A 23147-nucleotide genomic window follows, 5' to 3' on the forward strand; every position below is an offset into this window, starting at 1 on the left:
CATTTATTTTCTAATGTTAGATACCTTACTATTTCAATTATCTTTATTCAAATCCTATTTTATTTTATCTAAGCATAACCTACCTAATTAATTTTATTATATGTAACATGATATTCTTAAAAAAAGAAATATCTAATTTCTTATTAACCTAATCAAATAATTCACCTTTGGTAGGGATCTAAAGGGATAAAACAATGGATTATTAATTTATATATATCCTTCATGATGATTAACAAAATTACCTGTTATGCAGATTAAAGTTATTGGCTTAAAAGTTTGAACACTACTGGTTTAAAAACTAGTTTATGAGGCATCGTTATAAAACTTTGGATACCCGTGTAATTTACAGTCAAATAGCCACTCCATCTTGGACTTCCAGATCAAATTAGAACCAAAGCATATGTTTATTGTTGTTTCATTAAAAAGAATTTAATTGATTACCATACCTTTATTAAATTAATTTAATAGTAATTTTCAAACTAATAAAAGTGTTTTTTTAAGTTATCACTTAGGAATTTTTGTATAAAATTTGGTCACCAAACACCTGGGTCCTTATCACTGTAAATGTTATAAAGCGAGTATAATACTAATAATACTTAGGATAGATAATAAGAGAGGAAGCTTAATGTAGAAGTTCCCAGGAAGGGAAGGGGGCAATGAGCAGTTTAATACACTAGTACCCAAAGTTTTATAACACTGTTTTCTTATTCGTTGGCTTAACAACTTTGGGGACTTTTGATGAATTTTTGAGTGTCCAAATGTTTCAACCATTAATTGTAATCTACAAAAGATGGAATTTTATTTATCATCATTGGAGATGTTTATTAATTTATCCGCCATTGTCTTATCCCTTTAGATCCCTGAGAAGTTACATTGTACACACTAATAGTCTTATCTTTTATTTACAAGAATGATAATATACATAATTAGCACTTGAAGCTCTTTATAATGTCTAAAAAAAAGGGGATAAATTTAAAAACTTTTGGCCAAAGTATCCCAAATGACGTCATATTAGAATATTTCATTATTCTATATATTCTGCTTCTGAAAAAAAACTTAAAGGTAAAATGATATACTTTAGAAGTGAACATTCTTTAAAAGTCTGTTTGTTGTATGATATTTTTTTTTTAAATTCATGACTTTTCATTCTATATTATTTTACTAGCGGCTACGCCCCTAGAGGCCTCTAGTGGCACTTTAAATGTTTTTGTTTGTTAAAGTTAATTTTTTATGTACGATACCACCTTATTTGACGCTGAAGTCTCCCAGATTTTAAGAAAATTTACAATTTTTTTGTCATTTCTTTTTTTGGAGGGTGGTAGTACCTTCCCCCAAAATAGTTAAAAACCTTCCCAGGACAGATGAGAATCTACCCTGTTAAGGAGAACCCGATCGGTTTGGCGGTTAGCGAGATCCTTCGGTACACACAGACAGACAGACACACAGACAGACAGACAAACATCCTGTTACTTTAGTATAAGGATAGATTATTAGCTAAGGAGTAACTTAAGATTTAATAATTTTATTGCACGGCTTGACTTAGATATTTAGAGAGACTTCTCAGGTGTTCAAATATAACCCTGATAACTCACTAAAACATAGATAAGGATATTTAAATAAAAGTTGTCTACAGAGACTTGAAATGAACTAGCGGTTGGGCCTCTAGCATCTAATTGAGATGTAGGAGAAATACAAAAACCACCTAAACGCCTAAATTAAAAAGAAATAAAATTCAAAACAATTCTGGATCTATGTAAAGATTCCTAAAATGGAGAAATTGATCGGTGAAGTAGTTATCAAAATCTTCAGCTACAAATTAATCTCACTACTTTATATAATACGATTATTTCTTAATGAGGTATAATGTATTTTTAATGTGAATTGTACAGGTCCCAATGGAACAAAATATCTCATTTTGCTTTGTATGAGGGTTAATTATGTTTACCACAGTTAAGGGTGTACAATGTTCAATTTAATGTCCATTGTCTTATCCCTTAAGATTCTTAGTTAATCCATAACAACCCAATTCATAGATTTTTGGAGTTTCTTATTTGCTTTAGTCCATAGAAGTGAAGAAGGGGGTTAATCCAAAGTACTACATCCCCCTCATTTTTTAAGACCCCAACTCTTTATGACTGATTAAATGATTAATTTTTTAGAAAACATTGTCATGGCCCTGAAGTCGCAGGTGAGATAAAAGAATTAAATCTACTTGTAATATCCTAGGTGTCCATCTATTTCAACAAAAATATATCTTTGTAAAATCACAGAGTAAGAGAGGGGACAATGAGTAGTTTATTACACTGGTCCCAAAAGTTTTATAATAACATTTTCATATTCTCATCAGAATATAAATTAGACTGGTACCCAAAGTTTTAAAACTTGTTCTTTCATTAGTTGTCTTAAAAAAACTTTGAGTACTCAACTTTTCAACCAATAATTAAACTCTACAGAAGACGTATATCATCATTGGTATTGTATATCAATTTATCGTCCATTGTCTTATCTTTTAAAGTCCCTGACAATTATGAAACACTATGTTGATTACGGAATATGCGGAAGTGGATTCACACCTATATCCTTTTTTGGGTGAACTGAAATTAGTTTCCGAATGTGAACACATTTTCCTAGGTGTTTCCCAATCCTATCTCAATATTTGCTACTAGCTAAAAAACCTTCAAACTTCCAAAAAAAAAATCAAAATTTGAAAAATTAAAACTTTGAATGTATAATGTATAAATCGTTAATACATTCAAATTTTGATTTTTTTTGTAGTTTGAAGGTTTTTTAGCTAGTAGCAAATATTGAGATAGGATTGGGAAACACCTAGGAAAATGTGTTCACATTCGGAAACTAATTTCAGTTCATCCTTTTTTGATGAACTCCAATTTAGTTTCCGAAAGTGTACCTAGCGTCCGCGTCCTATCTCGAAATTTGCTATTAGCTAAAAAAGCTTCAAACTTCCAAAAAAAATTTAAATTTTAAACATTAAAATTTTGAATGTATAATGTATAAATCGCTTTGTTTTTACAAATTTCCGGAGTAGCAGAAAAAAGGGTCTGCAATAATTGGGTTATCTGCTGTACACTTTAGGAAACTAGGGCTAGAATAGGAAATCCATTTGGAGTTCATCCCTTTTTTACTAAATTTTAGCAGACAAAACAGGAAATTTAGGGATCTTAATGATAAATTGATGCATACCCCCAATAATGATAAACAAAGTTACTACTTTTGTACATTAAAATTCTTGGTTCATAATGTATAAACAAATAATCAAGCAACAAATAAGAGAACTTGTTATAAAACTTTGGATACCAGTCTTATGTCCCCTCCCTCCTTGATGATAGTACATAAAATATCTTTTATTTTTAAAAATTAATTAGCAACCTAATACAAAAAGAAAATGTTTTCTTAATGAATAAAGGTGATATTTTTTTTTATAAAATAATTACATTAAATGGAATATTTTAATTAATTTTATGTTAACCCCCCCCCCCCCCCCCCCGGCCCCTCAGTCAAGTGGTTACCGACATCTAACGGGTAAGACGGACGGACGGACATTAATCTTACATATGAAGTTTTCGTTTGATATCGTATTCAATTTTAAGAGAATTATGTTAAAATGTTTATGCTTTAAATTTAAATTTACAAGCTAGTTTTTTTGTCTAAAAAAAATAATAAACTAAACATTTTGAATAATAATAATTGAAGTTTATTAGTTACATAAAATGATTGTTTCACAATAGAATATTTGATCGTATTTTAAGCCGCTTATAATTCTTTTTACGTTTATAATCTTTACTTACACTTATAATTTTAAATTAACATAAAAATACATTATGTATAAATTGTTATAACATAATTTTTTTATGACGTTAATAATATTTTTGTCTGTTTTGGCTTCTAAACCGATTGATATCTGCTGGATTAGAACCGGTTGTCAGCAGTGCTGAAAATGCATGTATTGCATCGTATTAAAACATTTTCCATGAATATTGAAATCAAAATCATAAGATTAATCCAGTTTTGTTAGGTTTTATTCTTATAATTTTTCATTTAATATCCGTGAAAAGCTGTCTATAATACGATGCGAAAAATAACTAATATGTATTTATTTATTTGTTTCTGATTCCTATTTTAAACTTGATGTCTAATCTGTCTTAAAACATAGATTCTCATATTTTGTTATTGTACATTACATGTAAAATATAAGCAGCTTATAGTGCCTGATGAAAAATGACGTCATACAATAAAAAAACCTATGATATGCCAGTATACATTGTAATTGATTAATGGTAAATGTATACTGGCCTAACATTGGTATGCTTAAAAGGCATTAGGAATGTTATTTAGGCACCCTTGAAAATATCTAATCTCTCACCCCACCTAGGCTATGGGCGAAATAGAAGACGAAGAAAGTCCCTCATGACGTCATAAATGTGAGGGATGAGGAGAGGAGGAGTGGGGAAAAAACCTTAAAAAGAGATGAATAATCTCTTGTTTTATGACCTAACATGCTGATTTTTTTTGAGGGACTTTCTTCGTCTTCGCGAAATATCATATTGTCGCTTTTAATCTTAACAAAACATTTGACATTTTTATCAATATTCAATATCGTTCTAATTACTTTAGTTCATGAATAACATGATGTTATGTTGTGTTTGTATCAGGTTTTATGCTATTATTTGTTAATTCAATCTAGATATTCCAGTTAAACACCAAAACTAGATTTTTAACACGATAAAATTGTTGTAAAATGAACATGGTAAACCATTAATGTTGGAATATAATTCCTATTTAAACCCAGGGTGGGAGAGAACATGGGGCTGTAAATTATTCTGGTAACCAATGTTTTCTAACTCGATTGTACAAGAACATTTTTATAGAATTTTGGGTTATAGTCCCTTTTGTGACAGCGCCTCTTAAGGAGCGTTTCGTCGTATTTTAGCAGTAGATTTTCTCCTATTTCTAGCCCCTGCAGAGCAATCACCATACCTAACTTAACCTAACCTAAACTATCAAAAACTACTGTAAAAAAACGACGAAACGCCCCTCAAGAGGCGTTGTCACGACTATACATGATTTTTTAATGGTTAGTTCTGAACTAGTTGTGTCTAAACTTTTCATCCATTAGTTACAGAAAGGGGTAATTTTGTTTCTCATTATTGTGTATGTACATAAATTCATTGTATATTGTTATATACCTAAGATTACGTTATTATGTGACTATTTCATTTTCTCTCTCCCTCTCTGAGTTATGTTCTAGTAATACAGCATGACCCTCGAAAAAGTATTTTTAAGCATCTGCAGCCCATATTTCTCAATGAATTATCAAAAAATGTATATGTCCTTGTTCTCTGTAGATTTCCTCATAAGTAGATATAAAAATTTTTTTTTTACATCAATTAACAGCTGAGATTTTTAGAACCAAAGTTTTGAAAAAGTGGCTTAGGAAAAAGTAACTTTTCAAGAAAAATGTTTTTTAAAAGTGAAATGACGTGTTTTCCTCATAATTTCAATACTTTTTATAAAACTTATATAAAGATGTTTCTAAGAAATTTATTTCATGCTGAAAGCACTTTTTTCACTTGCTCTAAAAGGCATTTTTAGATTAGTGTAAATTGCAAAAACACCCTCACAGAAAGAAATCCTATAAAAAATAGTAGCAAATTGAAAGTTAACATAAACAGAAATCAAAAACTTTTTATTTTATCAAAATAAGTTAAAAAACCAAAAAGTTACAGCTACAAACTTTTAATAAACATTTAACAATTTAAATGATTTTTATGTGTCTTAGATTAATTTGATGAGTGGGCGTGAATTTATTGGTAAAGGTGGCGCTAATTCTTCCGGTAATGAGCATAAATTGGGGAGGGGTTTATTTAAGGTCATATTAATAAGTGGGAGATATTATAAGATTTGAGGGAAAATGGTTTTAAGAAAAATGTATTCATTAAAATTTGAAAAGTAGTTTTTTTTTATGTAAAAGTAACGTTTTTTAATGCAAAAAAAATGTATGAATTGTAAACTTGCTCTTCTTTCTTATTTGTTTTTTAACTGGTTGATAGAAAGTAATATACTAATAAAAAACTAAGAAATATTTAGCAATATCCAGTTTCTCAAGCACTTTTTCCAAACTTTGGCTTTAAAAATCTTGGCTGTTAATTGATGTAAAAAAAATATTTTGATATTCTTTGATGTAGAAAATTATAGAGAACAAGTACATATGAATCTTTTAATATTTTATTGAGAAATATAGGCTGCAGATGCTTAAAAATACTTTTTCGAGGGTCATGCTGTATACTTTTATACAGAGAGAGAGAGGGGACAATGGGCTGTTTATTACACTAGTCCCCAAAGTTTTATAATAACATTTTCTTATTCATTTGCTTAACAACTTTGGGAACTTGATAATTTTGATTGGATGGCTCATTAAGTTGAGTGTTTAAACGTTTCAACCACTAATTTTAATCTTCAGAAGGAGTAATTTTGTGTATCATCATTGGGAATGTTCATCAATTTCTCGGCCATTGTCTTATCCTTTTAGATTCTTGACTTTAATAGCTGTTTGCCAAAACAAAACAGAATATAATTAAGGTTTATGTGGTTTAGAATATTTACATTTTTAATAGGGCAGCGCAGCTGCTCTACAACTACGATAAATGTCCTTGTATAATTTCGTGCAACCGTAAGTACTTTAGCATACAAGATGTCCAATATAATTTTCTAATTTTGCCACCTTTCTGTCTTATTTAATCAAGTTTTTTCATAAACTTATTCCGGTAATAAAATATGCTTCAAAATTTGGCGGCCGAACTTCACATGAAGTTCCAAAAATATATTACTTTGAGATCAAACGAATGTAATAACGTAAATAACAGCTAAAAGTGTGTAAAATATTTGCTTTCATATATGTTTTGACCTTAAAACTTGCACTTTCATATAACAGTAAACGTCATGGATTGCTTATCTATAGAATATAAATGAATATTATATATATGATATTAACATATATAATATAAAATATGAATAGTATTATTGACGTTTTTCATCAGTGATTTTATTCTTCATTATAATGAAGCTTTTTTTCTATTGTATATATATTCTGGTAAAATTTGTATCAATATTCATTTTTAGGATAGTGGACCAAACAATGCCATGTTTCGCTGTTGTACTCGGTCATGCGTCATGTTGGAAGGGTGATGCAAATTTCAGATCCCAGATTTCGCGATTTTAGAAAAAAATTACCTTTATATAATAGCGAATTTAATAATCTAGCAAGCATAGGCGTCCAAGGGGGGGGGTAATGGGCCATTTGGCACCCCCAAACGATTTTGGGGGTGCCGTAGGCACCCCCAAAATTTTTTGAACAATACCCCCCCCAAAAAAAATTACCCCTACCTTGGGGGTGCCGTAGTCACCCCCAACGATTTTGGGGGGGGTATTTACCCCCCCCCCCCAAAATAAATGTTCTTTAAAAAAATTTAAATGTTTCTAAAAAAAAAATTTTACTGAAAATTTTTTTTTGGGGGGGGAGGGAGTAATCATGTTTTATTTGCTTGGGCCTTTATGAGGGCTAAAACCATCCCGGGGATCTATGATGTAATTGTAAAGCACTGAAGATTCCATAAAATAGATACCTAACTAAATTAAATATTTCATTAAATACTGAAAAAGAATTTCTATAGGCGATTTCTTTTGGGAGGATGTCAGGGTGTCTCAAAACTAGTTATAAAACTTACCAGGACCTATAAGACGCTTCACTTTAAAGTATAATCATGTTGGTTCATTGGTTAGTGAGTTAATTATTGTATTTTTATGTTCTAAAGAATGAGATACTACTATATATTTGAATAGTAGTGGCGCCCTTAGCATCTAAGAACTCGTGTTTTCTAAAGGGTAAAAAGGGAGGAGAAAAATAGCCTAAAACCACTCAAAGGATTGACCTATAATAGTGTGGAACCATCATGGGATCTATGTGAAGCTTTCCTAAAAAGGAGAACTCAGTATTAAAAGTAATGAAATCTGAAGCTATAGTCAAATAAACCTTACTTACTACTTTATGTTATAGGATAGTACTTATTAACTTAATAGATTAGGTAGGTGCTTTTTTTACATAATTAAATTACCCCCCCCAAAAATTTTACCCCTGGGCTAAATTAGTTTGGGGGGGGTAATTACCCCCCCCAACAGATTTGGGGGTAGTATTTACCCCCCCCCAACAGACTTTAGGGGGGTAATTACCCCCCCCAATCAAATTTTACCCCCAGGGTAAAAATTTTGGGGGGGGTAAAAAAAAATTTCGGCGCGCTTCGCGCGCCATTTTACCCCCCCCTAAAATTTTTTACCCCCCCCAAAAAAAAAAGCTTGGACGCCCCTGCTAGCAAGCATTGTTTTTATCTTATAGAGATAAATAGTAAATCAAATAGCGAAAAATGAGATCTGAAATTTGCGTCACACTTCCAACATTACTTATGACGGCGTACGACCGCGAGAAATGGCATTATTTGGTCCACTACCATTTTTATATCTATTTAGGAAACTAGCGGCTTCGCCCCTAGCCTCTAGGGGCTTTGCCCCAAGAGGTTTTATCAAACAAATTTTTCGTGTTTTAGATTAATTTTTTTTTAACAAACAGACAGACAGACAAACAAACATCGTTCTACTTTGTATTATAGATAAGCGTCAGTAGGAGGTGTGTGGGGGTGGAATAATCGAAACTATTCCTCAAAATTAATTAATTATTTGATCTAACAATAAGAAAAGAATAATTTATTAAAATATTTAACTTTCTTTTCCTTACATATTTTAACTTTTCCTATCTGTCTTAGCTGCCAAGAAAAAGATTTGTTATTATCCAATTGCCCCCCAAATATTATCTTAGATTTAATTTCCTTGTTGGTTATACCTTATTCCTGCATTCGACTGTACTTCATACTGGTACCAAAAGCTGTGTTTTGAGACAGTATTGGGTTGTCCAAACTTTTAGTGTATAAACTTTTTATCTATGGTAGGGTCTTTTTGTTTGGGAAATTTGGGATGTATATCAATATTTGGGATCACAGTTATGGAATCTCGACCACAAAGATTTTTTTATCCTAACTTGACAAGTGAGGTATTTTTGGAAAGAGGAATACACATAGAAAACACTTATGTAAATTAGAAAATCCGCAGAAATCATATTTGCAAATAACTTTTCCAATTTACATAGGCGTTTTCTACGTAAATTCCTCTTTTGTCAAGATTGGATAAAAAATTCTTTGTGGTCAAGATTCCATAACTGTGGGATGTAAATCAATAATGATGATGTAAAAATTAAACCCCACCCAATATAACCCAACCTAACCTGATATGAAGAAATGGACAAAAACAAAAAAGAAGAAATACGTCTTATTTTCAGTTTTTTTACATTAATGTAGTTTTCTGTGCAAGTTTTAAAACGTTCAATTTCTCCATATAAAAAGTTTTGAAGTATACAATAAAATAAAACCAAAATAAACCATTAGAACATTCTTAAAATCTACTTGTTCCTTCCTTCAGGGGCCTTAAGGGATAAGATATATACAATAAATTAATGATGATAAAAAATACTCCTCCTGTATTAAAATTACTACTATTATTAAAATGTTGAAAATTTTAGAAAAACATACAACTTAATAAAGTATCCAAAGCTCTTGAGCCTAAGAATAAATCAATGTGGTTTTAAACTTTGGGAAACAAGTGTAATTTACAGTCCAATGTCCCCTCCCTTCCTCCCTGTCAACACATAGACTTAAACAATGGGCAAATTGAAGTTAATGTAAAAAGTTTGGTTTGTAAATGAAGTTCTAGGCCATTATCATATTCATGGTTCCACACTTTTGTAAAACAATATATTATCAAGAATATAAGGAAACAAGAATAGTTATTTACCGCAAAGACGTCTAAGGTTTTTTTTGGGGGGGGGGTTAAAAAATTTTAAGGGCCGGGGTAATTCGTATTTGGAGGGGGTAAAATGGCGCGCGAAGCGCGCCGAAATTTTTTTAACCGCCCCAAAAATTTTAACCCGGGGGTAAAATTTGATTGGGGGGGTAATTACCCCCCCTGAAGTCTGTTGGGGGGGGGGGGGGTAAATTTAGTTTACCCCCACCAAAATTTACCCCCGGGGTAAAACTTTTTGGGGGGGTAATTTAAATTTTATTAAATAATTAGTATTAAAAATGCGCGCAAAGCGCGCAAAAAAATTTTTTATTACAGATTTTTTATTTTGGGGGGGGTATTTACCCCCCCAAAATTGTTTGGGGGGGTAAATATCCCCTCCTAAATGGTTGGGGGTGCCTACGGCACCCCCAGGGTAGGGGTAAATTTTAAATGGGGGGGGGGGGTAATCGCCCCATTACCTCCCCCCCTTGGACGTCTATGATTTACCGCATCGTATTATAGACAGTTTTCTGCGGATATTAAAATGGAAAATTACAAAATTAAAACCAGTTCTGAAGGCACTTGTTATTAACTTTGTGATCTTATTTTGATATTCATGGAAAATTGTCTGTAATACTTATGCTATACATAATTTTTCAGTATAGATGAGAACTGTGGGACAAGTTAGCAGTATTTAAACTTTTTCCAAACTATTTTATTCTTTGGAAGTTCTAGTTTTTATTATAACTAGCGGTTTCGCCACTAGCCTCTAGGGGCGATTCCCCAAGAGGTTTGATATCAACCTATTTCTATTTTATTAAATTCTAAAGAAAAATAATAAAAAAATTGGGGGGAGGAGTAAATTTTTTTGAGGGGGGGTAGTCGACCCTTTTTTAAATTTTAGTTTTTTTGGGGGGAGGTATTTTCATTTTTAAGGGAATACCTCCAAGAAAATAGCTTAAAACCATCACAGGACCAGTAGGTATATTCCCTGAAGAGTAGAGCCCAATCTGTTAGGGGTTACTGAGATCTTAGGCGTCAGACAGATAGACGGACAGACAGACAGACAGACAGACATCGTACTACTTTGTATTATAGATAATTGAAGATTTACATCAACATATCCTCCATTCTCTCATGATCCTTGGGTGAACACACTAAATTATCGTTCATTGTCTTATCCCTTAAGATCTCTGTCACTGCCTGAAACACGTGATCAAGTATGCTATGCACAATATGCTTACATGCGGGGATAAAAAGGGATAAGGCAATGGACGATTTAGTAAAGTACACTCCAATTATGATAAACAAAATTAATCTTTCAGTTAATTGCAAATAAGTCCGAATTCTTTTAAGCCCTCGAATGAAATAATATGTTTGTTAACTTTAAGTACATGTGTAATTTACGGGCCAATGTCCCCTCCCTCCCCCCCTGGCTTTGTGTATTTCTTGATATCAATATGCATATCAATATATAGAATATTGTAAAATACCTACAGCACAGATATGTGTTTTATTATTGAAAGTCAATAATTCCCTTTATTAAAGCAAATACAGATATCAGTGGTTTCCCACAAAGGGCCTATCGAGCACTGACAAACCCCCTTCCACCTGGTTTTCAAAAAAAAAGGAATTTGGGCGGAGGGAGTAATTTTTCTATACCTAAGCCCTGCGGAGGCCCATTACAATGCTAGCCTATACCTGCAGTGCCTAACCCTGGGAGGGTGCCAAGTATTCAATATGACCTAACCTAACTAGCCTAAAGTAAAAACAAAAAACTAAGCCCCCCCACCCCTTCCTTTTCCTTATTTTTTATTTTTTCAATGAACCCCAAACTGTACCACTTTGAGAAAGACGATTCCAGTGACGTCATATACGTTTCGGGAAAGAAAAAGGGAAGGGGGAAAGAAAATCTCTTCAAAAGAGATGGGAGAAAAGGGAAGAGATTTACTTCCCCCCTTCCCTAAACGAATATGACGTCACTGGAATCGTCTTTCTCAAAGTGGGACAGTTTGGGGTTCGTCGATTATTGGGACGGGTGGGGGGGAGGGTTCTGTTCTTAACTAAACACTAATACAAATGTCTATAAAGTAAATATCTACATTTTTTAACCTAATTATCCTGTCTGTATTTGATGTGTGATAGCTATCTTTCTCGTATTCATTCGAATCCGGTGGATAGGAACCGGTTCTCATCCATACGAAAAAACTATGTCTAGCATCGTATTATATCCAGCTTTCTACGAATATAAAAATGTACAATCATAATTGTACATTCTATATCCGCGGAAAGCGGTTTATAATAAGATGAAAGAAATAACTATTATCATTAAATAATACCCCCCTAAAACAAGAAGGAAGGAATTTGTTTAACCCCTAAAGAAGGGACGTCGAAGCTTTTATTTAATGGGGGTTAATGTATTGATTTTTTTAAATTCTAGGAGGGTAAAATGAGAGGTTTCAAAGTCTTAGGGGGTTAACACCCTTTTACTTTAACTATTCGACGTCTAAAGGGTTTAAACCCAGATTTCAAATATTGTGTAAGAATTCGCATGGCGTTTACTTTTTATTTCAATTTAACAATCCCCCCTCCCCACACCAAAAAAATAAACTTATGGTATAAGACAATGGACGATAAATTGATTTACATATTTTCTGATGTTAAAGAAATTAACCCTACTGTAATTTAAAATTATTGGTTTAAAAGTTTGTGCAATGCAAAGCTAATCTAATCAATCAAGAATTATTAAAGTGCTGAAGTTCATAAGAAAATTAATAAGAAAATGGTATTATCTATAATAAAAAGTAGAATGATGTCTGTCCGTCCGTCTGTCTGTCCGTTTGCCTGTCTGTCCGTCTGTCCCTTAAGATCTCGATAACCACTGAACCAATCGGATTCTACTCTTCAGGGAATATACCTACTGGTCCTGTGGTGGTTTTAGGCTATTTTCTTGGGGGGTGGGACAAAAACAAAAAACCCCACACAATTTTTTTTTAATTATTAAAATTAGTGGTGGAGTGGGGGCATCTCCAGGTAATAAAAGATATAATTATACCTCTTGGGACAAAGCCCCTAGAGGCTAGGGACGAAGCTATTAAATATATATTGGTTACCAGTGCAATTTACAACCCAATGTCCTTTCTCTTCCTGAATAACCCTGAATAATGTGTAGTAGTGTATTACTGGGATCTAAAGTGATAAGACATTGGCCGATAAATTTATGTACATCCCCAATAATGATACACAAATTAATTAGATTACAATTAGTTTTGATACAGTTAGACAAATTCAATGAAATTCCCTAAAGTTGTTAAGCCAAGGAATAAGAAACATTATTATAAAACTTTGGGGACTAGTGTAATAAACAGCCCAATGATGTACATCCTCAATAATGGTAAATAAAATTAGCCCTTCTGTAGATTACAATTAGTGGTTGAAACTATTAGACAAACTCAATAAAAGTCCCCAAAGTTGTTAAGCCGAGGAATAAGAAACTGTATTATATAACTTTGGGGACTAGTGTAATAAACAGCCCATTGATGTACATCCTCAATAATGACACACAAATTAACCCCTTCAGTAGATTAAAATTAGTGGTTGAAACGTTTAGAATAATTAAATAAAAGTCTTCAAAGTTGTTATGCAAAAGAATAAGAAACATTATTATAAAACTTTGGGGACTAGTGTAATAAACAGCCCAACGATGTACATCCTCAATAATGACACACAAATTAACCCCTTCAGTAGATTAAAATTAGTATTGAAACGATTAGACAAACTCAATTAAAGTCCCCAAAGTTGTTAAGCCAAGGAATAATAAACTTTATTATAAAACTTTGGGAACTAGTGTAATAAACAGCCCAATGATGTACAACCTCAATGATGATACACAAATTCTGTAGATTACAATTAGTGATTGAAACGTTTGGACAAATTAAATAAAAGTCCCCAAAGTTGTTAAGCCAACAAAAAAAAGAAACTGAATTTTAAAACTTTGGGGACTAATGTAATAAACAGCCCAATGATGTACATCCTCAATAATGATAAATAAAATTACCCCTTCTGTAAATTACAATTAGTGGTTGAAACGTTTAGAAAAATTAAATTAAAGTCCTCAAAGCTGTTGGGCCAACGAATAAGAAATATTATTATAAAACTTTGGGGACTAGTGTAATAAACAGCCAAATGATGTACATCCTCAATGATGATATTCAAACTTACCCCTTCTGTAGATTACAATTAGTGGTTGAAACGTTTAGAAAAATTAAATAAAAGTCCCCAAAGTTGTTAAGCCAACGAATAAGAAACTTTATTATAAAACTTTGGGGACTAGTGTAATAAACAACCCAATGATGTACATCCTCAATGATGACACACAAATTAAGCCCTTCTGTACAATTACAATTAGTGGTTGAAACGTTCAGAATAATCAAATAAAAGTTCCCAAAGTTGTTAAGCAAAGGAATACGAAATATTATTATAAAACTTTGGGGACTAGTGTTATAAACAGCCCAATGATGTACATCCTCAATAATGGTAAATAAAATTACCCTTTCTGTAGATTACAATTAGTGGTTGAAACGATTAGACAAACTCAATAAAAGTTCCCAAAGTTGTTAAACCAAGGAATAAGAAATATTATTATAAAATTTTGGGGACTAGTGTAATAAACAGTCCCTTTCTCCCAGAGTGTAGAGTAGTGTATATACAAAATTGACATTTATTGGTGTAAATTAGATTATAGTTAAGGTATTGACATGTTACTATTCTGTCTAGAAGTACTGTGCAGGGAAATCAAGGTATAAGATAATGGACAATATATGGATGTAGAATATAAATGGATATTATGACATGGACATCACTTTTGGCCAGTTCGTTCATCGAGTAGGAGGAAAATGGATAGATCGGAGGAAGAAAGGGTTATTATTATATAGCCAGCTACAAGTTTTACTTTGCAAATCCCCGTACAACCTTACATCCCCATTCTGTAGATTAAAATTATTGTTTGAATAGCAGCCAACAAATGAGATAAATTATCTTAAAAACTTTGAGTACCATTATAATTTACAGTCCAATGTCCCCTCCCTCCCTTCCCTCCCTGACAGCTGTGTCTCATCATTATCAAATTAATTATTACCTCTGTACTATATGGAGGAAGGGGGGGGGGGGTAATTCTAGGGTCCAATTTTGTACAGTAAATGTATTTAATTTTTCTCAAAGATGTTTATTTACTAATATTAACAAAAAAAAATCAAACTTTAGAGGCAGTAATTTAGTGGTTATTTTTCCATGTACTTTTAAACTTACATACATTATCAGTATACTTGATTTCTGTCATCATAAGTTCAGTATTTTAAAAACAAATGCACCTTTTAACATGGACATATTTTATTCTCTTCATTGTTTTAATTATGCTGTAAATTTGAAAGTTCTTTAAAAGGACTTTTTATACACTTTTTTAATTAAGTGTATGAAAATAGAATTTTCAAACTTTGGTATCTTTTGGTATGTGTGTTGTGTAGAATTTTGTGTGTGAGAAATGTAAATGTTATTCATATATTGGGACTTTCCCTTAAAAAGACTATCTAGCAACCCCCCCCCCCCCAACATTATTCCTTATTTCTAACAAACTTTAAATAAGGTTATTTTTTTCTATGAAACTCCTGTGGGCCCTAACCTTGTGGGGCCATATCTTGGGTAAAACAAACAAAGCAATAACTTCTTTTAAATCTATTTCAGTAGGGGGGGGGGGGGGGGGGGCTGGAAAGATTATGTGTCCTATTAGGGAAATTGCCCATATATTGAAATAGAATCCATATACAATATACATTGAAACAGATAGGCAGGTATAATATGCAGTAGCAAGGCCACAAATTTACATTTTGAAAAGATAAAAAGTTGAAAATAACTTCCAGCTGTTTAAGATTAAACCATATTGTTACAGTTTTTTTGTTTTTTCCCTCAAAATACCTTGTTGAACCTAGTAAACCATCCCTCCCCTTACTTTTGAATTTAGTTTAGAGGACTCTTACAAATTTTATTTGATGGTTTATATTGCTTTAAGAACACCACTGAATTTAACAGGAGTTTTAATATGTTTATATCATCAACTTTACTTAAAAAGATGACAACATCAATAAAAGCGAAGCTCTGAAATGGTAGTTCAAACGAACATTAACACTTGTAGAGTGTCAGAACTGAATAATCAGATTATCAATGTATAAAATTCGAAACAAAATTCTAAGTAAATTTGTTGAAAAACTACTTAAATACAGGATACTGTTTAAGCGTATACTTACATTTTCAGGACTTGATTATAGAGATACAACGCTTATAACATTGTTCTTTGTTGTCCTAGGAATCAGTATTCCAAAAATCAGATCAATCGAACAATTTTATCACATAAAAAATAGCTGTGAAAAAATAAAAATCAACATGTTTAAAATGAACGTACGGATATTCTGGTAATGAATATAGAGTTGCTACGCTTTTTAAATCGTACCTAACTAATACAGGAATCATAATACAAAGTTTGAAATCGATAGAACAATTCGAACATGCTTAAAATAACAAGAAGAGCTAATAGATCCAGACGGACGTACGGACGGACCAACTCTAATTATAGAAAAAGATTAGTTTTTTTTAAAAGAGTTTTATTTTTGTTTTTAACCGTGCTAATGTATAGGCAAGATATCTGCGAGAGGCTTAAATAAACAGAAGGATTGGTTTGGTGCATGGGGCCCAAATTTAAAGGCAAATAGTAAAGATAATGGATGTATTATAACTTGAATCTTACACAATTTCATGTTCTATAATAAATTGAACTATTAAGCGGGCTAAAATAATGGTATCACACCTTTACCCCATCGATTTCCACCTACTGGATAAACGGCCCGACCAAAAAATGCGGGGGGTAAATTGCATCCTAAATTGACGACAATTTTTTTACTGTTATGTCATCCACGTATATTCTACATCCATTGCATTGTAAAGATTCAACAAATAAAGAATCTGCAATAGAAGATACTTGTATTCTTTCCTATTATATAGTAGTAAGGTCTTATGGTTGTCGGTCGAAAACCAGTACGCTGAATTAGTTTAGAGAATTCTAGGGAAGCTTAATATGGGTAATAACATGGTTTTAGACTATTCTATTTTCAAAGAAGGTGTTCTAACTTTTGTGATTTTTTTTTTAAATAGCTAGTCAGTGTTTTTATTAGTAAGTAACAGATGTTAAATGATCCATAGAATTTAGAAATGCAATCGTTTTTTTGTAGACCTCTTATTTTCGAAGTAATTTAAGTTTTTTAAAAACCTTAAAACCAACTTAATTTTTTTGATAAAAAAAAACTTAAATTACTTCAGAAATAAACGATTGCATATTTAAATTCTATGGATCATTTTACATCTACTACTTACTAAAAACACCGACTAGCAATTTTTTTTAAATATCACATAAGTTAGGACACCTTCTTTAATTCTTAGGTTTTGTTTAGTCTATTTTTTTTACGAGGGATCTAAAGGGAAAAGACAATGGACGATTATTTGATGTTTACCCACAATTACGAAAAACAAAATTACTTTAACAATTATTGTTATTATTATTTTTACAAATCTTAGATTGTTTATTTTGTACTTTAGTCCCAACGATAATATTCTATCAAATTATCTATCTATTTTATAAAGGTATCTTTTTCTAAGAACTAATGAATCTAAATAGAAATGAATATTTAATCTTATGTGTATATTGTATAAGAATAAAAACTATCTAATACAACACAATGATTATCTATTTAATAAAAAGCATGATAGAAAGGAATAAAAGACAATTTTCCACGAGAAATAAAATAAAATTGATTTAACAAATGAATAAACAATGTATCTATTAATCCATCTATCCCAGAGTTGCCTGAAGGGGGTCATCTCAAAAAAAGCCTATCTTAGAAAACGTCTATCTCAAAAAACGCCCATCTCAGAAAACGCCCATCTCAGAAAACGCCTTTCTCATAAAATGCCTACTACATTTTTAAAAATTATCTTGTAGTGAAACATGTAAGCCTAAGAAGGTATTGTAAAAATTAAACAATATGTACATTATAAATCTTCTAATTGAAAGAAACAAGAGTTGCACTAGCAGTGGCTGAATTCCTGGAATACTCAAAACAAATTGGAAAAATGTTTTTGCCAAGATCATTATGAGAAAAGCTTTCCTATAATAATGGTTTGTTCTTTGTAGCATCAAAAAAAAACTAACTAATGTAATATTTCATAGATAGATAAAGAGAGAGAAAGAGAGAGAGGGAGAGAAAGAGAGAAAGAGAGAAAGAGGGAGAGAGAGAGAGAGAGAGAGAGGGGGGGGGGAGGGGAGAAAATGAGAGAGAACAGTAAAAAAGAAAAAAAAGAAATCATAATTAAAGAAGCACATATTTGTATTCGTCCATTTAGATTAAAACTCCCTCGGTATATTTAAGTTGTACTTTTATATATGTTGTCATCCTTGCTTTGTTGTGCTAAGAGGTTCTGTCTGGAACACAAATGGAATCCAGAGTTGGATCTTTAAATCATTTCGATGGTGCGCTAAATCGGGGCGCGCCGAATTACAGCCAATCACAGCGCGGCATTTCGTAAAATGCTGTGCTCTCATTGCATTGGTGGAAAGTTGGCTCATCCCGATTTGGCGCACCATTGAAATCATTTAAAGACCCAGCTCAGGCAAAGATTTTAAAAGATAAGACAATGGCCGATAAATTAATATAGAAATTTATAGTTTTAGATCATTGTTTGAAAAGTTTGGACACTGCTAAGTTTAGAACCAGAGGATCAAAATTGAACGAAGGTACCATGGTATAACACTTTGAGAACCAGTGTAATTTTTTAGTTCAACGTTACCTTAAAATCCAAAGAAATATATTGCAATTTGATTTGCTATTTCATTTCAAGTGAAAAATGAACCACTGGCACTAACAAACTTATTTTACAGCAAATTTCTGTATGCTTTTTGAAAATAAGGTTATGTTTATTAAAAAAGATTTTTTTCGACAAAGCTAAAAGCAGAATTTTAATTAAAATTCAAGGTTTTAAGTCATTAATTTAATTAAAATATTTTAAGAAAAAGTCTTTTAGATTAAATGCGTAAAATGTAAGAAGTTTATTTATACCTTATTAAATAGAAAATATTTTGTATTTTTATATAAAACTTTTAAAAATATAAATATCAATTATGATAATTTATTCCAGGATTATATATAACAAGGGCTTCTCTTTAAAACTTTAAAAATTATGAAAATTTTGTTCTCGATAATAAATAATCTAGTTTTAATTTAGATATAGCAGGAAGGGAGGGGACATTGGACTATAAATTATATTGGTACCCAAAGTTTTATAAACATTTTCTCGTATTCATTCGAATCCGGTGGATAGGAACCGGTTCTCATCCATACGAAAAAAAACTATGTCTAGCATCGTATTATATCCAGTTTTCTACGAATATAAAAATGTACAATCATAAGATTTAAACTAGTTTTTTTAACCGGTATCTTCGGCACCACGGGGCTAAAAAAACTAGTTTTAATCTTATAATTGTACATTCTATATCCGCGGAAAGCCGTTTATAATACGATGAAAGAAATAACTATTTACCAAAAACCTCCATAGACTCTAAATTTTGGTAGAAAAAAATGTAATTAATTCTAAACTGAAATATATTTCACCAATTTACATTTAAATTTTTCATGCAAAATTTACAAGAGCTGGATCTTTAAATCATTTTAGTGGTGAGCCAGATCGGGGTACGCCAAATTTCAGTCAATCACAGCGCGGCATTTTATAAAATGCTGTGCTCTTATTGGTGGAAAGTTGGCTCACCCCGATCTGGCTCACCAATAAAATGATTTAAAGATCCAGCTCAGGAGTCAGGAGGGAAGAGACAATAGACGATAAATTGATAAACACCCTCAATGTTGATGAACAAATGATGAAACCTTTGTTATACTGCTACTTCAAACAAATCAATTTACAAAAAAATTTAAAAGGCAGAAGCAAAACTATACACTTTTTACACAATTTTGAACCAAAAGGGTGGCTTATTAAATATTTATGCGCGCTCAGACCTAAAGAGTTACAGAACGAATGTTAAAGAAACGAATATCCTTATAATGAATAGACATAATTGTAATCAGTTGTTGTGTAACCTAATCCTTTTCAATAACAAAGGATGGCAACATCCTTAAGTAGCGAAGCAGAAAAAAGCATGGATGGACTTGAAGGACAAAGTAAGTTATAGACCAGATGTTTAGTGGTCATAAAAATAGATGTATAAGTATAGATGTATAACCTATACAACTACCATAATCCAGATTAGGGGATAATTTTCATCTTTTTTTTGTAGTGACTTTGCTGTGTTAATATTCGCGAAGACCAAATTGAAAGTCGGCAAAGTGTCCACGGGATGGGGACATACAATTATTTAACCCCTTCTTCATTCAAGAAAATCTTCATTAAATATTTCAGCTGTCTATCTTTAAAGGGTTAGTTTAAAAATGTTTCAGCCAGACGGTTATATCGATTTATAGAGTAGCATCGCTACCAAAAAAATTAATTATTATCTAATTAATAATCTTTCTGATAACAACTATGAAAACGTAAAGGGATTGGTATGTGAAGAATTGAAGATAAATTTTTGTCTTTCCAAATTCAATATTCAGTTTTTACCAAAAATAAACACTGGTGTCTTCCCTCAAAGTGCATAGCGTGCATAGCACCCCTTCCTAGCTGATTTTAGAAATAAATTGAAAATAAATGAGTGAGTGTTGCTCCTTCTAACGTCTAACCCCTATGAGGGTGATGGGGAATACCTGCAGGGTTAAAATGTACCCAATATAACCTAACTTAACCTGACAAAAAACATACTGACCCCCCCCCCTTTCTTTTTTTATTAATACTTCTTCCGCTCCGGGACGTCCAAGGGGTGGGTTAAAGGAGTGTAACCCCCAATTTTTTAAATTTTACTTCCCCCATCCCCAATAAAAAAGCTTAGACTTCCTTACCTCTATAATATAAAGATTATCACCCCCCCCCCTCCCACCCAATTAAAAAGCTTGGATGGAAGTCCTTGCTTCCTCCTCCCATCCTTAACGGATAGCGCTGATCATTAAATCAGTCAGAGAAAAAATGAATGCTGAAATAAAGAAAATCTTTTATTGTCCTATCCAACCAAAACTGGATATCTTGTTCCGGAATTGTAGTTCCTTCTTCATTAAAGATTATGAAGATTATATAATACTTTCTATCATTCATATAGGAATTATAACATTATTATTATACAATTATTATTCTTTTGGGAAATACGCATTTTTTAAAAGCGAAGCTTTTCTACAATTAAGGCCAATCCGTCCGTAACGAGCATTATAAAGTTCTTATTGGTTGCTATCCTTCAAATTGCCTAGCATAACAACACTACCTCCCCCCCCCCCCCCCGTTTATTGAAATAAATAATAAGATGGGGGTTTTTCGAATACCTTAGGTTAGGTTATATTGAGTACCGGGTATCCCCACAGCGCGGCGTATGTTCCCGCAAGTATATGCCCCGGTAGGGTTAAAGCCCTTGCAGGAGGTAGGCATAAAGATATAAAAAAAACTAAGTTACCCCCCCCCCCTATTTTCATTTAATTTAAAAAATAAGGTGGTTATGTGTTTTATGCTCAACTATGCACTTTGATGGAAACTCCCTCTTTTTGGTTTAATGAAGTAGAGTTACATAGAGACATGAAAATAATAGTTCATAATACTTATAAAACTTTTATAAGGAAAAGCTAAAAAACTTTCACAAATTGTCTTTTTCTCAATCCTATAATATAAAGTAGTAATTGTTAGTTTTAAAGCTAAAGGTCTCGATAATTACTTGTCTGAATTTATTAAAATTTTCAGAAAAGCTCTATAAATGTCTTTGGTTGTTTTAGGCTATTTTCCTGACCCCCTAGGGGCGAAGCAACTAGCAAGATAAAAAACAATAGTTTTAAAAAAAGTTTAGCTTTCATAATACAACTATAGATTGAAGCCCTAGCATCTAGAAGAGGGAGGACTGTAAATAGCCTAAACCGATCATAGAGTTCGTTATTAAATGAAAAAAATCTCATTTTAGTTATGTACTTTTGTATTTGTCTAAAGTCTAAAAACACATATTTATAATTATATATGGCTTCTATTACATGGTTATAGTTGGTTAAATTAGGCTGGGGGGGGGGGGTGGTAGTTGGATTTGACTGTAAATTATGTTGGTACTCAAAGTTTTGGTCTTAAAAGTTGAGTACTATGATTAAATCTTATCAAATGTTAAATAAAATTTCTATTTAAACGAAACTAATTCACTTTATTGTTTAAATTACATAATTAAATTAAATTTTTAATTATTTTCCTGTTTTAAGGACCGATATCTAAAATTTCACGTAACTAGTAACTAGTAAAAAGTATATCTATCTAATAATAAGTTATAAAAATAAAATACCTTTCAATTTCAGATCTATCCATTTTAACGTTGAAATTTGGCTAAACCTCAAAAAATCTCCAATGGTTTAAAAGCCATTATTTCACCAAAAAAATGTTCAAGAAAGAATCTTTATTAATTTCTTGTCACTAAAATGTTTACATAAACCTTTAGTCAGCTGTATGACGAGGTCAGCTGATTTATATATAGTAGTGGTTGCTTAGTAGAGAAAAATCCTCGAAAACCAAGTAGAACCATACAACATATATATACTATACTCTCTTATTACTCCCCCTCCCTCCCCCCATCCCTCCCCTCCTTCTTCTTGATATATTATAAATTCCCCTCGACCATTTTCTCTTTTAAGAGTCTGTTTTTCTGTGAGCCTCCCGTTTATATAGTTACACCAAAACATGTATGTTCATATCATTTAGGATGTATATACATATATATGTATATATATAAGCGTATTTTTTAATTGAAGCTTTTATACATTAATGGTCCATTCGTACGTAACGGATAGCTCTGAGCGTCGGAATCGTCCTGATGTTAATAACTTTACATGGTCATTCCTGCATTCCTATAAATTCAAAACAATAAATATTTTTTAAATGTTTTTTTAATTAACTTAGAATAATGATTCCTAGCACAATATTACAAAGAATAGTAATCAAGTCTTAAATTGAAAGTAAGTCCTAATTAAACATATTCAATGTTTTTTTTAATGTTCGTTCTTAGTTTACCTTTTATGGATGTTGTCATCCTT

At 31.9% G+C, this 23147-nt stretch overlaps 1 protein-coding gene across 1 annotated transcript in view; it reads right to left on the reverse strand.

The window, feature by feature from the left end:
• The window catches only part of LOC145312208 (uncharacterized), an 86953-nt gene extending 64380 nt beyond the window's left edge, over positions 1 to 22573 (reverse strand). The window contains exon 1 of the mRNA XM_080151422.1: positions 22403 to 22573. Within this exon, the coding sequence (XP_080007548.1) occupies positions 22403 to 22425 (23 nt within the window). The 5' untranslated portion in view covers positions 22426 to 22573. The remainder of the gene's footprint in view (positions 1 to 22402) is intronic.
• Between the last annotated feature and the right edge of the window lie 574 nt (positions 22574 to 23147).

The sequence above is a fragment of the Acartia tonsa genome, chromosome 2, assembly GCF_053477335.1.
Source record: "Acartia tonsa isolate MP-2025a chromosome 2, ASM5347733v1, whole genome shotgun sequence".
Lineage (NCBI taxonomy): Eukaryota > Metazoa > Arthropoda > Copepoda > Calanoida > Acartiidae > Acartia > Acartia tonsa.